The sequence below is a fragment of the Podarcis liolepis genome, assembly GCF_965112155.1.
Source record: "Podarcis liolepis genome assembly, chromosome: 5".
Classification (NCBI taxonomy): Eukaryota; Metazoa; Chordata; class Lepidosauria; order Squamata; family Lacertidae; genus Podarcis; species Podarcis liolepis.
In genome coordinates, this window is record NC_139556.1 from 65,880,042 (window position 1) to 65,900,004 (window position 19,963).

The 19,963-nt window shown below is 44.5% G+C and overlaps 1 protein-coding gene across 7 annotated transcripts; it reads right to left on the bottom strand.

The window, feature by feature from the left end:
• Positions 1-1,560: 1,560 nt before the first annotated feature.
• LOC310708319 (uncharacterized protein) lies at positions 1,561-19,763 on the bottom strand. Of its 7 annotated transcripts, none has more exons than XM_083506577.1 (12): positions 19,618-19,763; positions 18,530-18,576; positions 18,021-18,185; positions 14,285-14,402; positions 13,311-13,361; positions 11,685-11,762; positions 10,502-10,558; positions 8,849-8,908; positions 7,347-7,406; positions 4,883-4,902; positions 3,739-3,790; positions 1,561-1,863 (listed from the first exon to the last, which is right to left on the bottom strand). In XM_083506577.1, exons 1-11 carry the CDS (start codon positions 19,630-19,632, stop codon positions 3,757-3,759), a joined length of 705 nt encoding a protein of 234 aa, XP_083362703.1. In that variant the 5' UTR covers positions 19,633-19,763; the 3' UTR covers positions 1,561-1,863; positions 3,739-3,756. The 7 variants fall into 7 exon arrangements, with proteins under 7 accessions (XP_083362703.1, XP_083362699.1, XP_083362702.1 ...); XM_083506573.1 differs by having other exon boundaries at positions 7,342-7,406; XM_083506576.1 differs by having other exon boundaries at positions 3,735-3,790; positions 7,342-7,406.
• Between the last annotated feature and the right edge of the window lie 200 nt (positions 19,764-19,963).

Here is a 19,963-nt window from a genome sequence, read left to right on the forward strand (position 1 = left end):
CATTTTCTCTCTGTCCTCACTGGCTTGTTTTGGCTCCCCCAAGCTTTCTGATACCTCTGTCTTGTGCACAGATGGTGCCATTTTGGCTACATAAGATTTGGCACTTGGAGAATGAGTTATTTGTACATAGTGGTAGTTATTGCTCTTTAGGACTCACAGGGCAGAAGGCAGGTAGACCAATAGTAGGTGAAGCCAGAGCCAACGAGAGCCAGAGCCAACTCACTTTAGTTTTGTCTCTTACTTGTTCCTCTTCTTCTGCAAGAGCAAAACTGAGGCTGAAGAGGAGGAAGGTGACCTGTAGTGCCACTCCCTGAACTGGTGGTAAGAAGGAAAGGAGGTACGAGGCAACCCTGTGCTAGAATAGGTAGCGGTGGTTTTCTAGGAGTGAGCAGGCTCTCACATCCTGATAATTCAGCCTGTATATCCCACATTATTCCACCCTGATACCTACAAAGCTCTATTTCAAAGCATATTTTGGTCAAAATTTCACAGTAGTGAGAAGGTACAAGTAGCATGTGGTCAGTGGCCTAGGGGGACTCTGGCTAGAGCCAGAGCAAATCTTGGTGACATGACTTATGGGTGAAATCTGATAGAAGTTGCTGGATCATGTGTGCTGCCTGTCAGAATCTGAAGTTTACTCGCTTCTCAGAACCCAGTGCTGTTTATCTGACAGAACAGTTTACTGGCCAGACTAGTAAAGTTGGCAACCTTGCACTATCCAGGATGCTCCAGTATCGGGACCTGACTGAAGCTAAATAAATCTGGTTTTATTCAGATGTTGGCTACTGTATAGGTAGGTAGTGGGTGTTTTCTGGAAGAGAGCTGGCTGAAACATCATGTGTTGTAGAATATTTCCATGTTTGCTTTCAACATGAGACAGATCCTGTTGCAAAAAAACACCTAAAGGATGTAGGACTTCTTAATGCAGCCAAGCATAATAGGGCAAACATATACTATGATATGATATCTAGAAGTTTTACGCCTAATGGATAAATAATAATGGCACAGGGGTTATGCAACAATAGTTCAGTTAATATTATATGTTACAAATATTGTATTAAGAGGTGCGGCATAGATGGGGCATCATTATTCCCCATAACATGTTTGTAATGTGAACCTCTCTACATAATCAAGAAAAGAAGCAGATTGATTCTTCCCAACTCTGGCTAAGAAAAAGACAGAAGAATAAATTGACACCAATCACATTATTGTCCTATACACAGAGATCAATAGAAGGGCAAGAGGAAACATGGGACAGCATATTGGCACAATGCATGCTATGATCTCCAGTGAAGATCGTATGTAGTTCGTTAATGCATACCTATACAATTTATAACATTGCATGTGCTGTGCTTAATCTGCCTCTGTTTTTATACTCCAGACAGGAAGTAAAACCAGGATGTTTATAGCGCCCAGGACAGCCTGCCCATACATGGGTATTGTGCTGTATTTGGCTTGGCATATCACAAACTGAGCAGGCCTCCAGTGATGGGTAAGGTACAGTGTGTGTGTGTGTGGGGGGGGGAATTACACTCCCAAATCATTACACACCAGAAGACCTTGATAGGTTATGAGCTTTATCCACACTCTGAGATACATTATAATGACAGGCTCTCTCTAGTCGGCAGCTTCTTCCAATCCTGAGATCACTTTGGTAAGATGCCGGTGCTGTAGAGTTGCATATATGGTTGGATGTAATAGTCCAGGAACTGCCACACGGGCCGCTGATATGCCTCTGTCACTGTGTGATTGGAAAGGCAGGCAGTGAGGATGAAGACAGTGACTAGCAGGACGGTCAAGACAATCACCAGCAGGACACCAGCAAAGTGCCACAAGCCTATCAAGACCCAGGTGATCTTTGTCCTGTGAAATAAGAAAAGAGAGGCCTGCAGTTTATAAAGACAAGGCAGGGTGACATTGTCCTCCCTTGGTCCCAAGTGACAATCCGTTGATGGGGCAAAATGAGCACATAAGCAGCTTCCGAAAGGTTGTCACTCAGACCAGAGAGAACTTTGGGCTTTTAATGAAGGAGAATTGACTCCAAGTGTTTTTAGGAAGTGACACTAAAAGCACCACTGTGGGGCCCTTTCGTATTATCTGAGCACATTATGATTGCTGGTTTTGTAATGCGTTTAACTGGAAGAAATCCATTTTGGCTGAAAATGAAAATACATTCAAGCCAATCAAGGTTGACATTGCATTCCAATTACAGATGAGGAAAATACAACACAAACACCATTATTTAAACATCTAATACCACAATAGCCTAAGAGGCAATGGACCATTCGATTCCTTCCTATCTGTATGGTTCCATGGCTAGTATGTTTGACTTGAATGTGACAGAATCATGTTCAAATCCCTGCAACAATAAAGCTCTTTGAAAGGGTTTAGACCAAGTCAGTATTCTGTACCCAAGCCTTCTTCACTGGAAGCTGGAAATGATAATTGTTAAGTACTTCAGAACACGCTTCAGAGATTATGAACAATATGCTTTGCTGCTTCACCCATCCCTGTACCTTCCATGCCCAGTTACATGCCTGCTTGTACACATCTCCTTTTAGTTTGACAGTGTCTTCCTTTTTACCTTGAATGGACCTGATTTGTAGAAGATGCTAAATAGCATGCCCGGGAAAACCAGGTGGAGAGGGCTGGTCACACCTAATAATACCTTCCATGTACCTTGCTCATTTGTTGTACCTATTAATTGTCAGGAGCTCATCCTACACTTGAGTAGGACCCTGGTAGAGAAACATGTCCGACTGGCATGTTCTCTCCCTCCTGGTCTTTCATTCAGGAGCTTCAAAAAGCTTTCTTCAGCCCGAACATCACAGCGACCGATGCCAACAAACACCAGCACACTTAGGGATCCGCAGAGTCTTTGCAGCTTGCATAACAGACCTCAGCAACTCAGCATTTTGGCTAATCTACTTTATTTACATATAAACACACAGAGAGCACTGCAAGATGGTTCCCTCTCTCTCTAGCATCAGACAACAAAGAGAAAAAGCACAAAGGAAAATAGTCCCACTTCACAGAACACAGTAGCACAAACATCCTGTCTCCGTCACTTCCCACTCTGTGGAGTCAAAACATACACCATCATGTGATAGACAACAATCCCATGACTGCAATCATGGAGCAGGAATTCTAACATTAATTACTCCACATCAGAAAATGGACAGTTTCAATATTAGACAACCATTGGGAAAAACACACATCAGTACTTCTTCCACATATCTTGATGGGTGGAAGGAAGTCATTGTTATTTATTTGCATTGTCTGCATTCATATGTACTTTTCAATGCCCTCTGTTTAGCATCTGGAGTTTCTTCTTCTCTTATTCCTTTTTGCCAGTGGTATTTTCACAGTTTTGTGGTTAATGGAGGTTTCCAAACCTGTATCAGAATCTTGCTGGGTTTGTTAAGTCCTAGCATTGTTTGGAACAGGCAATACTTCCATGGATCAAAGGTAAAACCCACCTCTGGATTCTGGTTATTTTATGGAATTTGGTACCATAACCAGTTAATCACAGAGTTATGAAAATCCAAGCAGAAGTCTCACACAGTCTCACCATAAATAATGGGGACCAACTCCCACTTCCCAAAGTAATATGACTATATGAAATATAAGCCAGAGGTTATTGCTGCAAATGTCTGCATTGTTATACATTTATGGGTGCGTGTTTTTAAAAAGTGAGAAAGCGGTGACAAATAGTAAACATTTTCTTCACTAACCTACCACCACAAAGCTGTTTCTTCACAAATTTCTCTTCTCTTCGCATTTTTTCTTCCTGTAGTTAAAAAGAAAGTTGGAAAAAGTTACCCCTCCAACACATATACGCTTGTACAGGTAGTAGTAAATGAACAAGGAACTCAAAGCAGTTCATTACTGGGAGTTTTCAAGTTCTAAATTGTGGGACTCTCCAAAGTGAAGTGAGGAAAATGGAACTGGCTAGCCATGCAATTTCTCTGTCGCTAGAATACCCATGCTGCCAAATTAAAACCACAAACTTCTCCCACCGTGCCAGCTGTTGTGAGGCAAGCCCAAGTTTGCACTACAGCAGTTAGAACAGCACCTATGGCTATTTTAACCGCTTGTGATGAGCAATATATAATAAGAACCGTCCTTTCTGAATCAACCCAAAGGCCTATTTAGTCCAGCACTGTGTTTCCTAAAGTGGCCAGTGAGATTCCTTACCACTGTTATTTCTCAGCCACTGGCATTCAGAGACATGCTGCCTCAAATGCTGCAGGTAGCATATAACCAGTATGCTAGTAAAACAGCAAAAGTGCCACACCTATGCTTGGGAGGGGGGCGTTATTGAAACACAGCACAGAGGCTGAAATTGTGTCACAAACCAACAGCACAATGACAAAACATTCCCTTGGAGTAGTGCTAAGCTCTTGTACCAGATTCAGCGCTTTGCTGCCACTGCAGAGATCGTAAGATCAGGCTGATAAGCCAGAACTTGTAGGACAGTGCATTCCTCTTGGCTTTCTAAGAAGAGAACTACTACAAACCATCAGTGATGTAGAATGTGAGCTTATGATGCATTCATTGGCCACATAGCAGGCAACACACATCTCCTCCCTTTCAGAAGCTGTTAAATAGCATTCCCTCTACCTTCACATTCAAACACAAGGTGCAACCAAGCCGCCAACACTGCTGGCCTGACCCTGCGGGGTTCAGCTGCAATAACTCTGTCAACTTTATGTATAGCATAAAATCAAAACCTTCCTGTTTATTGACCGATGAACTAAATTTCATGCTCACAAGACTGACCAGATAGCTTTCTCTTTATTGGGTAAATCAAGATTACTGACCAGTTCAGCCCTGGCCAATTCATACATCAAGCTCTTTGGGTGAAGGTTCAAAAACTTGCCTGGCAACTTGCTCTGATGTCTGAAATAATTGAAAAAGGTTGGATCATTAGCAGATTTTGTAGCAGCTATTCTGTCTCTCTAAATTACAGGAATGTCCTCTTTGCAGTCCCAAACAGGGCAATGCACAAATTCCTCTGGTTCCTTGAAGAAGAAAATGTTGTAAGGCACGTGGATAAGCCAGGTTCTGGCTCTCCCTGAGGGAGCTGGCAGCCTTCTAACCAACATTTCATGATAGAACCATGTAATATATGACATATGGATGTAGGAGATTTTCAATTCATCCACAATTTTAAGTGAAGTGACCTCCTTTGCTCCTCAGGGACTAATGCAGAGATCAGAACGTAATTATATTTCAGATTTCACCAAATTTTACTATACAGTTATTCACTCCAATAACGTACCAATATGTATATGTTAGGATAAAATAGGTTTGGAAATACATATTTTACATTGAAATAAAATACTGTACGTGCTTGAATATTGTTTTGTGATAAAATATGAATTTATGTACACTTCTGTATTTGCCTTCAGTATGGCTTTTATTTTGAAAGGAATTAGGAGATTAATGTGGAAACATTGATGGAATGGGTTTATGAATAAACATGTGTGAAACTGACTAGAAATGGATTGATCCTGAAGTTATTTTGACATAGCATACTACATTTGATACATGCAGAGCCAGGATGTACCAAAAGCCAAGAATGACTGAAGATCACATTGTAAGCATAACAAATCCACATTAAGAGGGTGGTTTGGTTATAATGGTTAAAATGTGGCAAAGGATAGATTGGCCCACCTTTTTTTACATATGTACATGATGATAAAACTCCCTTTAATGACTATGAATTAGAACTAAAAGATAGTTCCCCTCCTCCCAATTATTTAACAAGGCAGACAAATATATGGTGTTTGTGGTATTGGAGTTCAAGCTCAATATCTGGCCTAACATCAAATCACTGAAGGAAAAAGAAGATTTAAAAGGTTTCTCTTGCAATGCTGGTGGCTAAGTGCATGCATAATAGTTTAGGATGCAAAGTAAAACACTTTCAATTTAATTCCTAATAAGTTAATGTTCTTTCAGATACAATGTAGATTCTCTGTGGGTTCTTTATGAAACAGTTCTCTTTGACTATGAGGACCAATGTGGAAGTGCATAATAAATGCTTCTGAAAATGAGGAATCCCTTTAATTTATTAATTTATTTCCCAGATCATGGTTGACAGTGAATCAAACTTTTAAGCAGCCATTTCATCATACATAAAATCAATTACTGACTGCTCTGAACTGAACTCTGAAAAGCCAGCTGGCTAAAAGGTAGCCAGGATGTCTGGAGAATAAGAAAGAGGAAATTGGGAATAGTTTTGAGAGCACTTGTATTACCACAAAGATGGCCTATAAGCAGTCGATCTGTGGAGCCATATAGTTTCCTTTTACAAAAGGAGGAGCATTCTCTTCTAATTAGTTCTATGATGTCATTCTGTTTCATCAGCACAAAGCAAACTGCTGGCATTTTCCTGAGACGTATAGTGGTACCTCGAGTTACAAACACCTCAGGTTACAAACGCTTCAGGTTACAAACTCTGCTAACCTGGAAGAGTTACCTCGAGTTGAGAACTTTGCCCCAGGATGAGAATCAAAATCGTGTGCCAGCAGCGCAGCGGCAGCAAGAGGCCCCATTAGTGAAAGCATGCCTCTAGTTAAGAACAGTTTCAGGTTAAGAACGGACCTCTGGAACGAATTAAGTTCATAACTAGAGGTACCACTGTACACCATTGCATGTGGAAAAAGTAGTGTGATAGAGGAGCACTTGTGGTAATTCTGCTGTCTTTTGATGGACATCAGAGATACATAAAATAAAGAGTCCATGGCCAGGGAAAAGCAGGGTTACAGCATAGCAGAGTACCTGGCCAGAGATAATTACATTGAGGTCATGGCCTAGCCCAATGCAGTTTAAGTCCAGACCGTGTGATGTGTATGTGTGAAATTACATAGGTGAGATAAGCAATTCATGAATGAGCAGGCCAACCGGAGTGATTAAAACTTGAAAGGTTGGGTTTGAAACATATTTGGTGAAGAATGAACTATGGATCCAGATAAAAACAGAGTGATGAGTTTACTGGCCTTTGGTCCAGTAAATTGGTTTTGCATTTTGCAAAGGTTCACTTCCATCAGTATCTATACCTTGGATAGTAGACTGCACCTTCTGGGTCAACCCCTGGCACAGCCTCATCAAATATAGCTCAGGAAAATGATATGAATCTGCTGTTTCCTTGACCGCTTGCAGTCATAAAATAACCTCAGCTATTCCTTGCTGTCTCTCTGGCTCAGTAGTATTACATATGTTACAGCTGAAAGCTGTGCTCTTCACTAGAAGAATTACCATGACTTTGATTCATCTGACATGCTTCAAGGACTGACACTGGTTGCAGAAAGGATTGGACTCATAGAGGAGTCTTACCGAACCTTGTCTTTCGCAACAGCTGACAGCTCATCCTGCAGGCTTTTCTCTCTGTCCTGAAGAACCTGAAAACAAAATAATCAGCAAGTCCCCTGCAAGTTTCTGTTTCTTCTTCCTCCCCACAGAGATCTCTGATAATCCCCACAGATCAAGACCTAGAGCAATTTTGTATACATTCCATGGGTAGCTGGTGTGCTGCCCTCCAGATGTTATGCACTCCTTGCTTTGACATTTTATGGCCTCTCCTCCCCAACAACCAATGGGGAAATACCAAATCCAAATATTCAGAATTACCAAACAAAGCAGTACTTTCCGATGCATGTTTACTCATAAGTAGGGGTGAATGTGTCCATTTCGGTTCTCTCAGTTGCTCATTTTTCAACTATAAAATTCAGTTCTACACAATTTACAGTAATTGTAATTTTTTAAGAAAAGAAAATTCTCATGAAAAATGATCAGCATTTTAGTGTGAATTTCTCCTAACAAACATATTGTTGCATGTAGCTTTCACTAGTGTACACATTATTGTAGGAATGAAAAATCATGGGAGACGAGAGAGGCAGGTGTAACATGAGGCGTCTGTCTGGGCGGACCCTGAGAGCCTCTTTTATTGAATATTACAAGCATTGCCAAAGGTGTGCCTGTGGCTGATTGGTTGATACATACACACAGAAACTTGTGATTGGTTAACATAAGTACTAAGGCGGGAATTACATGTGAGAGGTGGGGATTACATGTGATCATTTATCATTGATGGAGTAAAGGCTGAGAATCGGAGCTAGAACTAGACAGGCATGAAGCCTCCTAATTGAATTGTAACTAGGGATTAATTGGCACAAACAATATAACAATCGGGTTCTATAATTATGGTCAGCTAGGCATGGAGAGCAAGTACAGTTTGTTTTCCATGAGCTTAGGATGTCTGTTACTAATGATTGATCATATCATGTAACAATGTAACAATCAGGTTCTGTAGTTGTGGTCAGCTAGGCGTGAAGAGCAGGTTCGTACAGTGTGTGCAAAAGCAGGGAAAAACCTACGAGCAATACTTCTCAGAAAGCAAGAGAAAAGAGGAGCAAGGCTTCCCCAAAATGGAGCAGTTTTGTGCAGAAAGAGACTTCCCTTTACATTATTGCAAGCAATATTCCGGAATATGATGCATTTTTGTATGCTATTTTCAGTAATATATTTTATTCACACTTCCCCTAAATATATGCATTTTTGTAAACATTTGCTGGAGAATTGTATTGCAAAATTTGAATAAGTGTGAATTTCAAAAGATAATTGTATTTTGGTTTGCGAGCTGTTTTGGAAAGTGTGAGTGAGACAGATTCAGCTTTATGTACACACTAAATCAATTTTTTCCTGCACTCCTACTCAAAAGTAAGTTCCACCATGCTCAGTTGTGGTTATTTCCTGCTAAGTGTGTTTAGTGCTGCAACCTAAATTAGGCGGCTGTTGCTTTCCTTATTCAGTTCATCAATGGTTAAGCATTTCACACAGATACCTGTATTTTCACTTTGTATTCTTGTATATACTCTTCCAGTTCCCAGATTTGGTGTTTCATCTGGAAAAGAAGAACATGACTTTTTTCTTTTGCCCCATCCTTGTAATCCTTCTTGCCTTGGGTTTTTAGTCAGAACACTTACAATTTTTGCCTAGTATGATCATACCAATTCCAGGTGTTTCATCAATATTCAAGGGATAGATCAGATACCACTAGGCACGGCCAAGCAGCCTGGTGCTCACCTTGAAAATCAGTCTGGCCCTCTTATCTTTTAGTTTGAAAGCCTTGGGATTTGGGATTGAGCATTGACCAAGAAAGAGGGCCTGATTAATGTCAACCTTCCATTGCCTACTACCCATCCACTCCCGCCCCAGGAAGTTCCCAACAGAAAATTGAAAGCAAAATAAAACATCAAACATTGAAAACTTCCCTAAACAGGGCTGCCTTCAGATGTTTTCTAAAAGTCAAATAGTTTTTTATCAGCTGAAGATAGGAGAAGGAAGTGATGGGTATTTCTTCTTTGGGATGATGTGGCTTCAGCCAGTTTAGTGCAGTGGTTAGAGAATGCTGGACTAGGACCTGAGAGATGAGGGGTCAAATCCCAATCCAGCCATCAAGCTTACTGGGTGTAATTGGGACACTCGCCGTCTCTCAACCTAACCTACACCACAGGATTGTTATCCCTAAAGATAAGTTTAATTTGCATAAAAAGTAATGTTGGTATGCACTGAAATTTGAAAAACTAATTTAAAATTTGCATTTGCAAAGTAGAGAAGTCTGCATTAGGGAGAAGGTTTCACTCTGGCAAATGTGCCAGAAAAGGTTGGATGTTTTCCGTTCAGCCTTTATGCTAACTGATGACTCATCACTGGAAAGCCAAGCAAGAGCTCTCACAGCAGGAAGATGGAACATAAGAACTCAGTGCCTTAGTCCATTGATGGAGACAGCAGCCACAGCAGCGGCTAAGCTCTGCAATGATGAAGAAGCAAGTTGCTTTGGAACTCGCTCTGGGACCAGATACAGGAAAGTAAGGACTAAAAAGAAGACGGGATTGCATTGCTTGCTGTTAAACAGCAACGTTTTACTTATTTTATTATTTACTTATTTAATTTGTTTACCGCCCCTCATCCAAAGATCTCAGGGTGGTTCACAACATAAAAATACAAAATGAGAGCACAAAATACATAATAAAAACAAAAACACACACCAAATAACTCCCCTCCCATAAACACATTTAAAAGGACATAGAATGATAATCAGATGATAATCACAGGGTTCAGGTCAGTTCATATGGGGAAAAGCGGTCCTTGAGGTATTATTTTATATCTTATATTGTTTATCTGTAACCATTTTAAAACTGTTTCCAGTGAAGCTTTGAAACATTTTTCTACTTTGCACATGGGTTCAGGTCAGGGATTCCATTTGTAGCAACTGTAACAGTTATGCAGATATTTTGGGGAGGGGAAAACCCACCTTGGACTCCTTGGAGGAGAGGTGGAATGTAGGAAAATAAATAATAAATAAACCCACGGGCAAAATTGTGTATGTTACAGCCTAATTGATTTCAACGGGAGGGTTAGCCCAAAGCAACGGAACCCAGAACTGCTTAACTTTGGCTCAGCTGTCTCCTATGTATATGATAATTAAGTTTACCTTTGTAAAAACTTCATCCTCCTCACCGCAGGTCAGTTTGCATTCCTGGAGCTCTCTCTAATTAAAAATAAATATATAAATTTTCAGTTGGCAACATCTCTGAAGCAAACACAAGTAAGACTTCTATTTTCCACTCTGGCCAAGAGATTCAATCCTCAATGAAAGGAAATGGTCGCCTTCCAAGAGAACATGTCAATGTTGCTTGTACTGGAGACCTTCTCAACAGATTGTGCCTCTCATCGGAAATCCATGTGAGTGCCAATATATAGCAAAGTATACCCATTTATATATCTTTACTTTAGATGAAGTCATTTTAAAGTATTCACGTTGAACTAAAAAGCTGATGGACACTAATAGAGCAATCCAAACCCTCTTTATGTCCTACTGACGTTGGGTAGGGTAGAGGTGTCTCTGTGCCCAGCTCTGCAGGCTAAGCTGGACTTCCACCAGCCGATGATGACGGAGTGACCCAAGAGTCACTCCACTGGTGCAGCACTTCCACCTGCTAGATAGCAGTGAAGTCAATGGAATTAGTAGTAACCAGCAAAAGCCCCAAAGTGGGGTGGAGAGGGGCTGTTCAGGTATGGGATCTTTTGGATTCGATGCCAGTCTCGCTACCATCACACAATGGCATTGGACCCAATCTGGGTTTCATCTTTGTGACAGCTCTAGGCTGGCCCAGTGATCTTCTACACATACACACCACCTTCCAACTTGACGACCATGAACCTCAGAGGTGCATATGTGGCTGTGGTCGCACAGCCCTGTGGTCGAGGGGAGAGGTTTGGATTGCATCCTAAAAATATTCCAAATCCCCAATGGCACAAAGTGAAAATGACCTGATGATATTTTGGACTGCCATCTTTTTCAACTGGCCCCCCCTGTATCTGTCATACCCAGGTGCTAGCATGCAGAGCCAGAAGACTTTAGCATAGTGCAGCAAAAGAACTTCATCTATTTGGCGTTCCACATAAACAAGAAATGCAGAGGTGACCAAAACAGGGATGTGTGAAATCTTCTCGTTTTCCCCATATATATGCCACCTTGATAAATATTGCTATCTCCTTTTCTCAGTTGCCCATGTATTGTCCCCCACGTATTTTGTATTAATTCCAATGGACACTTCTTTTAACCTTCCTCCTCCAACCTTACTTTATTATTGTGGTTCTATAATCTTACTCACTTTTAGCTTGTTGACATGGCAGCAGAGCTGCAGGTAACTCTGCTGGTTGATCTTCATCGATGCAGTCAATGCTGAGCTCTGGTTTGGGGCACAAAACACACAAATATTCAGATTCAGTCTCACCAATATGCGCTGGCCAGCCTGAACCTTCTTTGCTATTCTGTTACAACCTCATTGTTTAGAGGGCAAATCAGAGATGACCCTGGTAATCCTAATAAAGGACCTCCCTCCCTCCCTCCCTCCCTCCCTCCCTTTCATTAATTAGTGGTATTTTCTCTCAGTTGAGTTAATAGGAGATTCAAGGTGGGGAGGAAGGAGTTTCAATGGGGCAATGTCATGGGAGGAACAGGTAAAACCCCCTCACATTCATCAACTTCCAGGAAGTCAGGTAAGGGCAGTTGCTCAATGGAGGAGTCTGGTTTGCATGCGGAATGGCCCATGTTCAATCCTTGGCATCACCAGGTAAGGCTGGGAGATGCCTCTGCCTGGAATCCTGGAGAGCTGTGGACATCAGTGAAGGCAATACTCAGTTAGGTTGGCCAAAGATCTGATTTGTTGCAAGGGAGTGTCCTGTGTCCCTAAGTCCCAGTGGGGGTGCTTGTAAGCAAAACAAAAGGAATGGGAAATCACCATCATGGATCTGCTTTGTCATTTTTGGCTTTGCTTTAGACATTCATTTCAGAACAACTGAGTGGAACAATGTCTATCAAATAACACTAATATTTATTCCAGTAGAAATTAAAGAGTAACTGCAAAGCTATGCAGTGAAAAGGACTGCGGTCTGTCAAAGGCTAGAGCTTCAAGCATAACATTGACTTCTACAGCAAGTGAGCATACAGTGGAGATATTCAGATATGCATGCTGTTTCATGCCTACTTTAAAAAGGCTTTGGTGCTGCCAACACAGGCATACAACAAAGAAAGATGAGCACCAGGGAGATAATAGATGTATTACATTATTTTTTTAAAAAAAGCGATTCTTTTGACATGACTGAACGAACACTAATGCAACAGTGTCAATTTCCATTTCCATTTCATTTCAGAGTGGAAATTTGATGCAGTTATTCAGGACCAGCATAACACGAAGACTGGTTCATGCACCCAAACTGGCATGTTGGGAATGTGGATTGGGTGGGCCCATGCAGAGCTGACAATAGCAATTGTGCAAATCAGTAGTGGTCAGTGGGGAGAAGCAGCATCATTTAGCTGACCTCCTGTCACCAATTTCACTGTGCTTACCGGGCTGGTGTGGGGCAGAAAGGCAGTATGGAGTAAACACACCAGCATGGCACAAACACACCCAGTGTTCCTTCTGGTGCATTTGCACCGTGCCAGCCTCTGCACTGCCTTGCCCATCTCCCTCCCAGGAAGCTCAGCAATACTAGTGACAGATCAGGTGAGCATCACTGCCCCCACCCAACCACTACAGGTGAGAATACTTCATCAGAAATCCAGCCCACTACTCAACCTGCGTTTATTTTTTCCATCTCTCGACTTACTTTCAGTGGCTTCACGTTGATGAGGTGATTGTGAATTATACACTTGCAGCACATTCACAAACATGGGGAAAGATAGGACATGGTGCACATATGGAATTCAGAGGAAACCTATCTGATTATTGGTGTACCTTCTCAGAAAGCATGAAGATCCTCAAGTGTAAATTTTCATTATCCTTCTCCTGTGAGGGTAAGAAATTGCCACAGTTAGTTGCAAAGATTGACATATACCCGACTCTTTGGGCTGCAGCTGAAGGGATGCAACAATTCATTACAAATTAAAGAAAACACTCAGGAAAGTGTCACACACAACTCAAAGTCCTAACTCTCCAATTCTAAGTTCTAGGACTGCTGAATTTGATTGGGCTGATGCAAAATGAGTTTTCTGTGCTGTGCTAGCCCAGGCAGATGCCATAACAACAGCAAGTGTTGTCTGCTGCAGTCCTCCCTCTTTCCTGTTTTGTAGTGGTGTGGGGAAACACCAGAGGATCCACATGATAAATAGCTGTTCACAGATGGCAATATGGAAAGCCTCCAGGCGATTGCTTTTGCAATCTCCTTTATTTGTAGGCAATGAGCCTCCCATTCACAAGGCTCTCCCTCAGATTTGTGTAAGTTATTCTTTGCACAGCAGATGAAACAATGAATACAAATAGGTCTATACCTGGTGAGGCCTACAGAATGGAATCTATATTAACTGAAGTATTCATGCTATAGAAATACACAAGCTTTTGGTTTGCCACCTACATGGTAGGACAGCCTTGACCAAGGTGGTGCCTTACAGATGTTTTGGATTACAACATCCCAAAGCCACACGGAAGTATGAGTTGTAGTCTATAACATCTGAAAGTCATCAGCTTGGTGAAGGCTGGCAATGGAGGCTATTGATTCCACAGAAAATACCACACTAGTAAATGTCCAAAACCAATACAGTTGTTCTTTTTAAAAAATGATTATGGAATAATATCACCAGACAGTGTTCACCTAGCCAACAAATCTTTGGGTTTTGTTGTTTTAATGATGACATGCAGTGTGCGTGTGCGTGTGTGTGTGCGTGCACACACACGCTCTTTAAACACTGATCAGGAAGATTTCTTTTGCCTACCAGCTTTTTAAGATACTGCTCCTCTAAAGATGCTGTTACAGTCTCTTCTTCCTGATTTTTCTTTGTGGCTTCAATCTCTGTTTCTAAATAGGTTATTTTCTCTTCAGCTTGCTTTATCCTGTATATGGTTGAGGTAAGGATGATTGTAGTGTTGATAATAATAATAATAATAATAATAATAATAATAATAATAATAATAATTCAAAGACTTGTACCCCCCATTCTGCCCCAAACAAGACCATCAAGGCAGCTAACTATCACAGTAAACCACTGATGAATAAAGAAGTATACAAATTACTTAAATAAGAATAACATTTAAAATAGCAACAATGTTACACCATCCAAAAATATTTAAGTGCAGGGGAAACGAAGAGTTACCGTATTTTTCGCCCCATAAGACGCACCGGCCCATAAGACGCACCTAGATTTTAGGGGGGGAAATAAAGGAAAAAAATTTTATTTCCCCCCCAGGTGCGCTGCGCTACACCAGGAGCTTGGGGCGTGCTGAGGTCAGCGCGCCCCAAGCTTCTGCATGCCGGCAAGCAGTCCGCTGCCGCCCCAAGCCTCCCGCACCCGGCAGGAGGTCCCGCCGGGTGCGCAAGGCTTGGGGCGGCAGCGGACTGCTTGCGCGCACCTAGAAGCTTGGGGCGTGCTGAGGTCAGCGCGCCCCAAGCTTCTGCATGCCGGAAAGCAGTCCGCTGCTGCCCCAAGCCTCCCGCACCCGGCAGGAGGTCCCGCCGGGTGCGCAAGGCTTGGGGCGGCAGCGGACTGCTTGCGCGCACCTAGAAGCTTGGGGCGTGCTGAGGTCAGCGCGCCCCAAGCTTCTGCATGCTGGCAAGCAGTCCGCTGCCGCCCCAAGCCTCCCGCACCCGGCAGGAGGTCCCGCCGGGTGCGCAAGGCTTGGGGCGGCAGCGGACTGCTTGCGCGCACTTAGAAGCTTGGGGCGTGCTGAGGTCAGTGCGCCCCAAGCTTCTGCATGCCGGCAAGCAGTCCGCTGCCGCCCCAAGCCTCCCGCACCCGGCAGGAGGTCCCGCCGGGTGCGCAAGGCTTGGGGCGGCAGCGGACTGCTTGCGCGCACCTAGAAGCTTGGGGCGTGCTGAGGTCAGCGCGCCCCAAGCTTCTGCATGCCGGCATGCAGGCAGGAGGTCCCGCCGGGTGCGGGAGGCTTGGGGCGGCAGCGGACTGCTTGCGCGCACCTAGAAGCTTGGGGCGTGCTGAGGTCAGCGCGCCCCAAGCTTCTGCATGCCGGAAAGCAGTCCGCTGCTGCCCCAAGCCTCCCGCACCCGGCAGGAGGTCCCGCCGGGTGCGCAAGGCTTGGGGCGGCAGCGGACTGCTTGCGCGCACCTAGAAGCTTGGGGCGTGCTGAGGTCAGCGCGCCCCAAGCTTCTGCATGCTGGCAAGCAGTCCGCTGCCGCCCCAAGCCTCCCGCACCCGGCAGGAGGTCCCGCCGGGTGCGCAAGGCTTGGGGCGGCAGCGGACTGCTTGCGCGCACTTAGAAGCTTGGGGCGTGCTGAGGTCAGTGCGCCCCAAGCTTCTGCATGCCGGCAAGCAGTCCGCTGCCGCCCCAAGCCTCCCGCACCCGGCAGGAGGTCCCGCCGGGTGCGCAAGGCTTGGGGCGGCAGCGGACTGCTTGCGCGCACCTAGAAGCTTGGGGCGTGCTGAGGTCAGCGCGCCCCAAGCTTCTGCATGCCGGCATGCAGGCAGGAGGTCCCGCCGGGTGCGGGAGGCTTGGGGCGGCAGCGGACTGCTTGCCGGCATGCAGAAGCTTGGGGCGCGCTGACCTCAGCACGCCCCAAGCTTCTAGGTGCGCGCAAGCAGTCCGCTGCCGCCCCAAGCCTTGCGCACCCGGCGGGACCTCCTGCCGGGTGCGGGAGGCTTGGGGCGGCAGCGGACTGCTTGCCGGCATGCAGAAGCTTGGGGCGCGCTGAGGTCAGCACACCCCAAGCTTCTAGGTGCGCGCAAGCAGTCCGCTGCCGCCCCAAGCCTTGCGCACCCGGCGGGACCTCCTGCCGGGTGCGGGAGGCTTGGGGCGGCAGCGGACAGCTTGCCGGCATGCAGAAGCTTGGGGCGCGCTGACCTCAGCACGCCCCAAGCTTCTAGGTGCGCGCAAGCAGTCCGCTGCCGCCCCAAGCCTCGCGCACCCGGTGGGACCTCCTGCCGGGTGCGCGAGGCTTGCAGACACTCGCACGAAGCAGGGGGAGCCCTCCAGAGGGCTCCCCGTGCTTCGGGCGACAGGCTGCCGCCCCAAGCCTCGCGCACCCGGTGGGACCTCCTGCCGGGCGCGCGAGGCTTGCAGGCATTCGCCCCATAAGACGCACCCCGATTTCCCCTTCATTTTTGGAGGGGAAAAAGTGCGTCTTATGGGGCGAAAAATACGGTAAGCTTATTCTAGAGAGTGCTTTAATCAGTTGCTCATCTGAGCAACAGCACCAGTTTTGCTTCTCCAGGAAAGGCAGAAATGGGGAGGGACATCATCCAACTCTCCCAGGTCAGGGGGCTCCAAAGCCCAGGTGCCACCACTGAGAAGGCCCTCTCTCACCTGCCATATTGCCATCAGCTCAGGGTAGGGCATAGAGCAGCTCTTCACTAGACAGTCAGAACATGAAGGTTGGGTCACATGGGGGAAAGCCATGGGGGGAATTATTATCCTTCAGATAATGCTAGTGCAAAAGCCCACCTCACATTCCTTTGACTGTAATTTGTTTGAAATGGATTTTCATATTGTATTTTTAAATTAATATAATCCACCGTAGGACCTTACAGTGAAAGGTAGGTAAGGCATCAAATAAATAGCAAGAACAACAAGAACATTTAGGGCTTTTATGGTCAAAGCCAACCTTTTGAATTGTCCCTGGAAACAAATCCAGAGCCAATGAAGTGGTATAGGGCAGATAAGAATATCAGGCAGATGACCCATCTAGTCCAGCATCCAGTGGCCAACCAGATGCCTGTGGGAAACCTGCAAGTAGGACATGAGCACAAGAGCCCTTTCCCCTCCCGCAGTTTCTAGCAATTGGTATTCAGAAGCCTAACTACCTCCAACCATCAGCATGAACTGAGAACTGGAATCGTGACAACATTCTAGCTCCTGCAGCTGTATTTGCACCAAATGAAGCTTCCAGACACTTTTCAAAGGCAGGCAGTGTTGGGCGAGAACCAGAATGCTTGCCCTCCAAAGCATGTGTCCCCCTTGAGTGTTTAGTACCTGCTATCTTGGTCCCCTCCTCCAAGGAAAATAAAAGCCTCATACAGGGAAAGGGGAAGTACATAGAGGCCACCAGAGAAGGGTTGCTCCTGCAACCTGCATCAAGAAATGATGCAAGAGCATCTTTTGCCAATGGGGATGATGGGGCAAGATGCTCAAGTGTGTCATTTCCCACTGGAGTGGACCATTGGGCTCTCTCACCATTACTGGGACCCATATAACTACGCTACAATGATATCAGTGTTGGGAGGGCAGCTCTTTCCCACCACAGAGGCCACTGCTGGATGCAATCCAGATGTGTGTGACAGGACCTGACTTTTCCAGAGGAGCGTCCACCACCTGGTTAACCAGGAGAAAACACCACCAACCATCAGAATTGCCCTCATCACATCACTGTAGTTTTATAGCATGCAACTGATTTTTGTGAAGTTTCCAGGGAAAACTTGGTAAGGTTCAAACTTTCTGAAAAATAATTGTTCCCAAGCTGGAATCAGACATTCACTCAACACTCCATTGATTATTGACACGTGCCTTTTGAGCTCAGCTTTCATGTTCTTCATAGCTCCTTGTAAATCCAAAATATTTGCCTTGATGTTGTTCCCTTCCGTAATGAGGCAGTTAATTTGTTCTCTCAACCATATATTTGTATGCCTGGACTGGAAGATGGAGGCTCCTTTTGCTGCTATCCAACTGTCCCTAGTTGGGATATTAAAAGATAATATGCAGTACCTTAGTTATTGCAAACTTGGGATCTAAGAAGAAAATGTTTTCAAGTTAAAGTGGAAGACCTAAAGAAGGATTTCCATTTGTGCAACAGCGCTTCTTATACACCCTTGAAATTGGCTTCTTGCACACCCTTGAAATTGGCTCAGCATGGGTCAGTGTGTCTGGAGAATCTCCAGATGTTGAATTCTGACCATTAACTTAACACATGCAGATGTATACAAATACTCCTCTTTTTTGGGTGATGTGTAAGTTGCCACCCTGTTTCATGCTCCCTTCCCGGTTGACCCCACTACTCTTAACTTAAGAACACTTACCTGGCATTTTTGGTTCCTATGTTGACAGCTGTAAAGGCTTCAGAAATCTGCTGGCAGAAATGGCATTTTTAAAGAATTTTTGTTTAACTTCCAGAAGCAAAATAATTGCACATAATGCTTAGTGCAGACAGTTTTTCTTGTAGCATTGTTGTCCAGAGTTCACTGTTGATATTTTTCAGATCAATCTTTTTTCAGATGACCTCAGTAGTTTGTTACCATGAGCCTCCAAAAGAGCCACAATATGCCTTGCACATTATTTTTGTCATTAACAGAATGATAATGTCAGTTACAGAGTCTTGTTTTTCTCATTTTCTTTACAGTGGTACCTCGTGTTATGTACCTTCCCCCTTACGAATGCTGTGGGTTACGCGCTCTGCTAACCTGGAAGTAGATGCCCCTTGCTGTGACCTTTGCCCCAAGATGCGAACCGAAATCACTCTCCGGTGGCACGACAGCAGTGGGAGGTGCCATTAGAGAAAGTGCGCCTCATGTTACGAGTGGTTTCCTGTTACTAATGGACCTCCGGAATGGATTAAGTATGTAACATGAGGTACCACTGTATTTTGTAACCAGTTATGTAAATCTGAAATTCAGTTGTTTTTATTTAGAGGCTCCTCTTAATCTGAGGCCCTAAATGGTAGCTTACTTAGCTTACAGGTCTACCTACAGGGACTGCTATCATAGCTTCAACATAAGCTTTAAGGAGAACGCATGTCTCATTTCTCAGCCAGGTGGGTTTTCCTGTCACTTTCCACAAAGAGTGGCACACAGCAGCAGTTGAAGAAGCAGAAACTTCCCTGATCACAACAACCATCACCACCGCCCAGTTCTTGGAGGGGTCCTGCTTAGCCTACTTTGAGAAAGGAAAGCAGAGTTTCCTCTCTCACAATCCACCAACGTAGAACCTTCTGCATGCAAATCAGAAGTCCACTACTGAGCTGCGATGATTCCCCCAAAGGGCTCACTTTCAACAATGCCTGTGGGTTACACACAGTGCCATGCTCCATCACAACTACAGTTATTATAGAGCTTCAGAACTATAAGCAGCCATGCAGAGACCCACCCTTGCTCATTAGCATCAACATTACCTTTGCTCCACTCATGTCATTCTCTGCCAAGAAATATATTCAGATATGTCTAATTTGATTTGCCCTGTAGCCTAGCCGAGTCCATGCATAGCCTATCTGTGTTGTGTGCTCTGTGTGTCTGTGTGACTCTCTCTGGCTAGTGTCCCTGCAGCCTCTGATGTCACAAAGGGCTTAGCAGTCTCCTAAGAGAAAGCACTCTGTGCTGGATGCAGACTTACATGCAAGGAATTGTTTGGTGAATTAAAATTTATGTTCACATTCTAGCTGTGTTGCAGTTTCACTGGACAAATGACTTTTTCTTAGCTTCAGGGTCAATCGATATGCAATGGATTATTTCATAGGATTG

Bases quoted from the DNA above. Each gene is read 5' to 3' on its own strand.
- LOC310708319 (XM_083506572.1), bottom strand. The intron at 18,186-18,529 runs GTAAGTGTTCTT...TATCCCAACTAG, and splicing joins ATAGGAACCAAAAATGCCAG to GGACAGTTGGATAGCAGCAA. The intron at 11,763-13,310 runs GTACACCAATAA...GCCCCAAACCAG, and splicing joins TCTTCATGCTTTCTGAGAAG to AGCTCAGCATTGACTGCATC.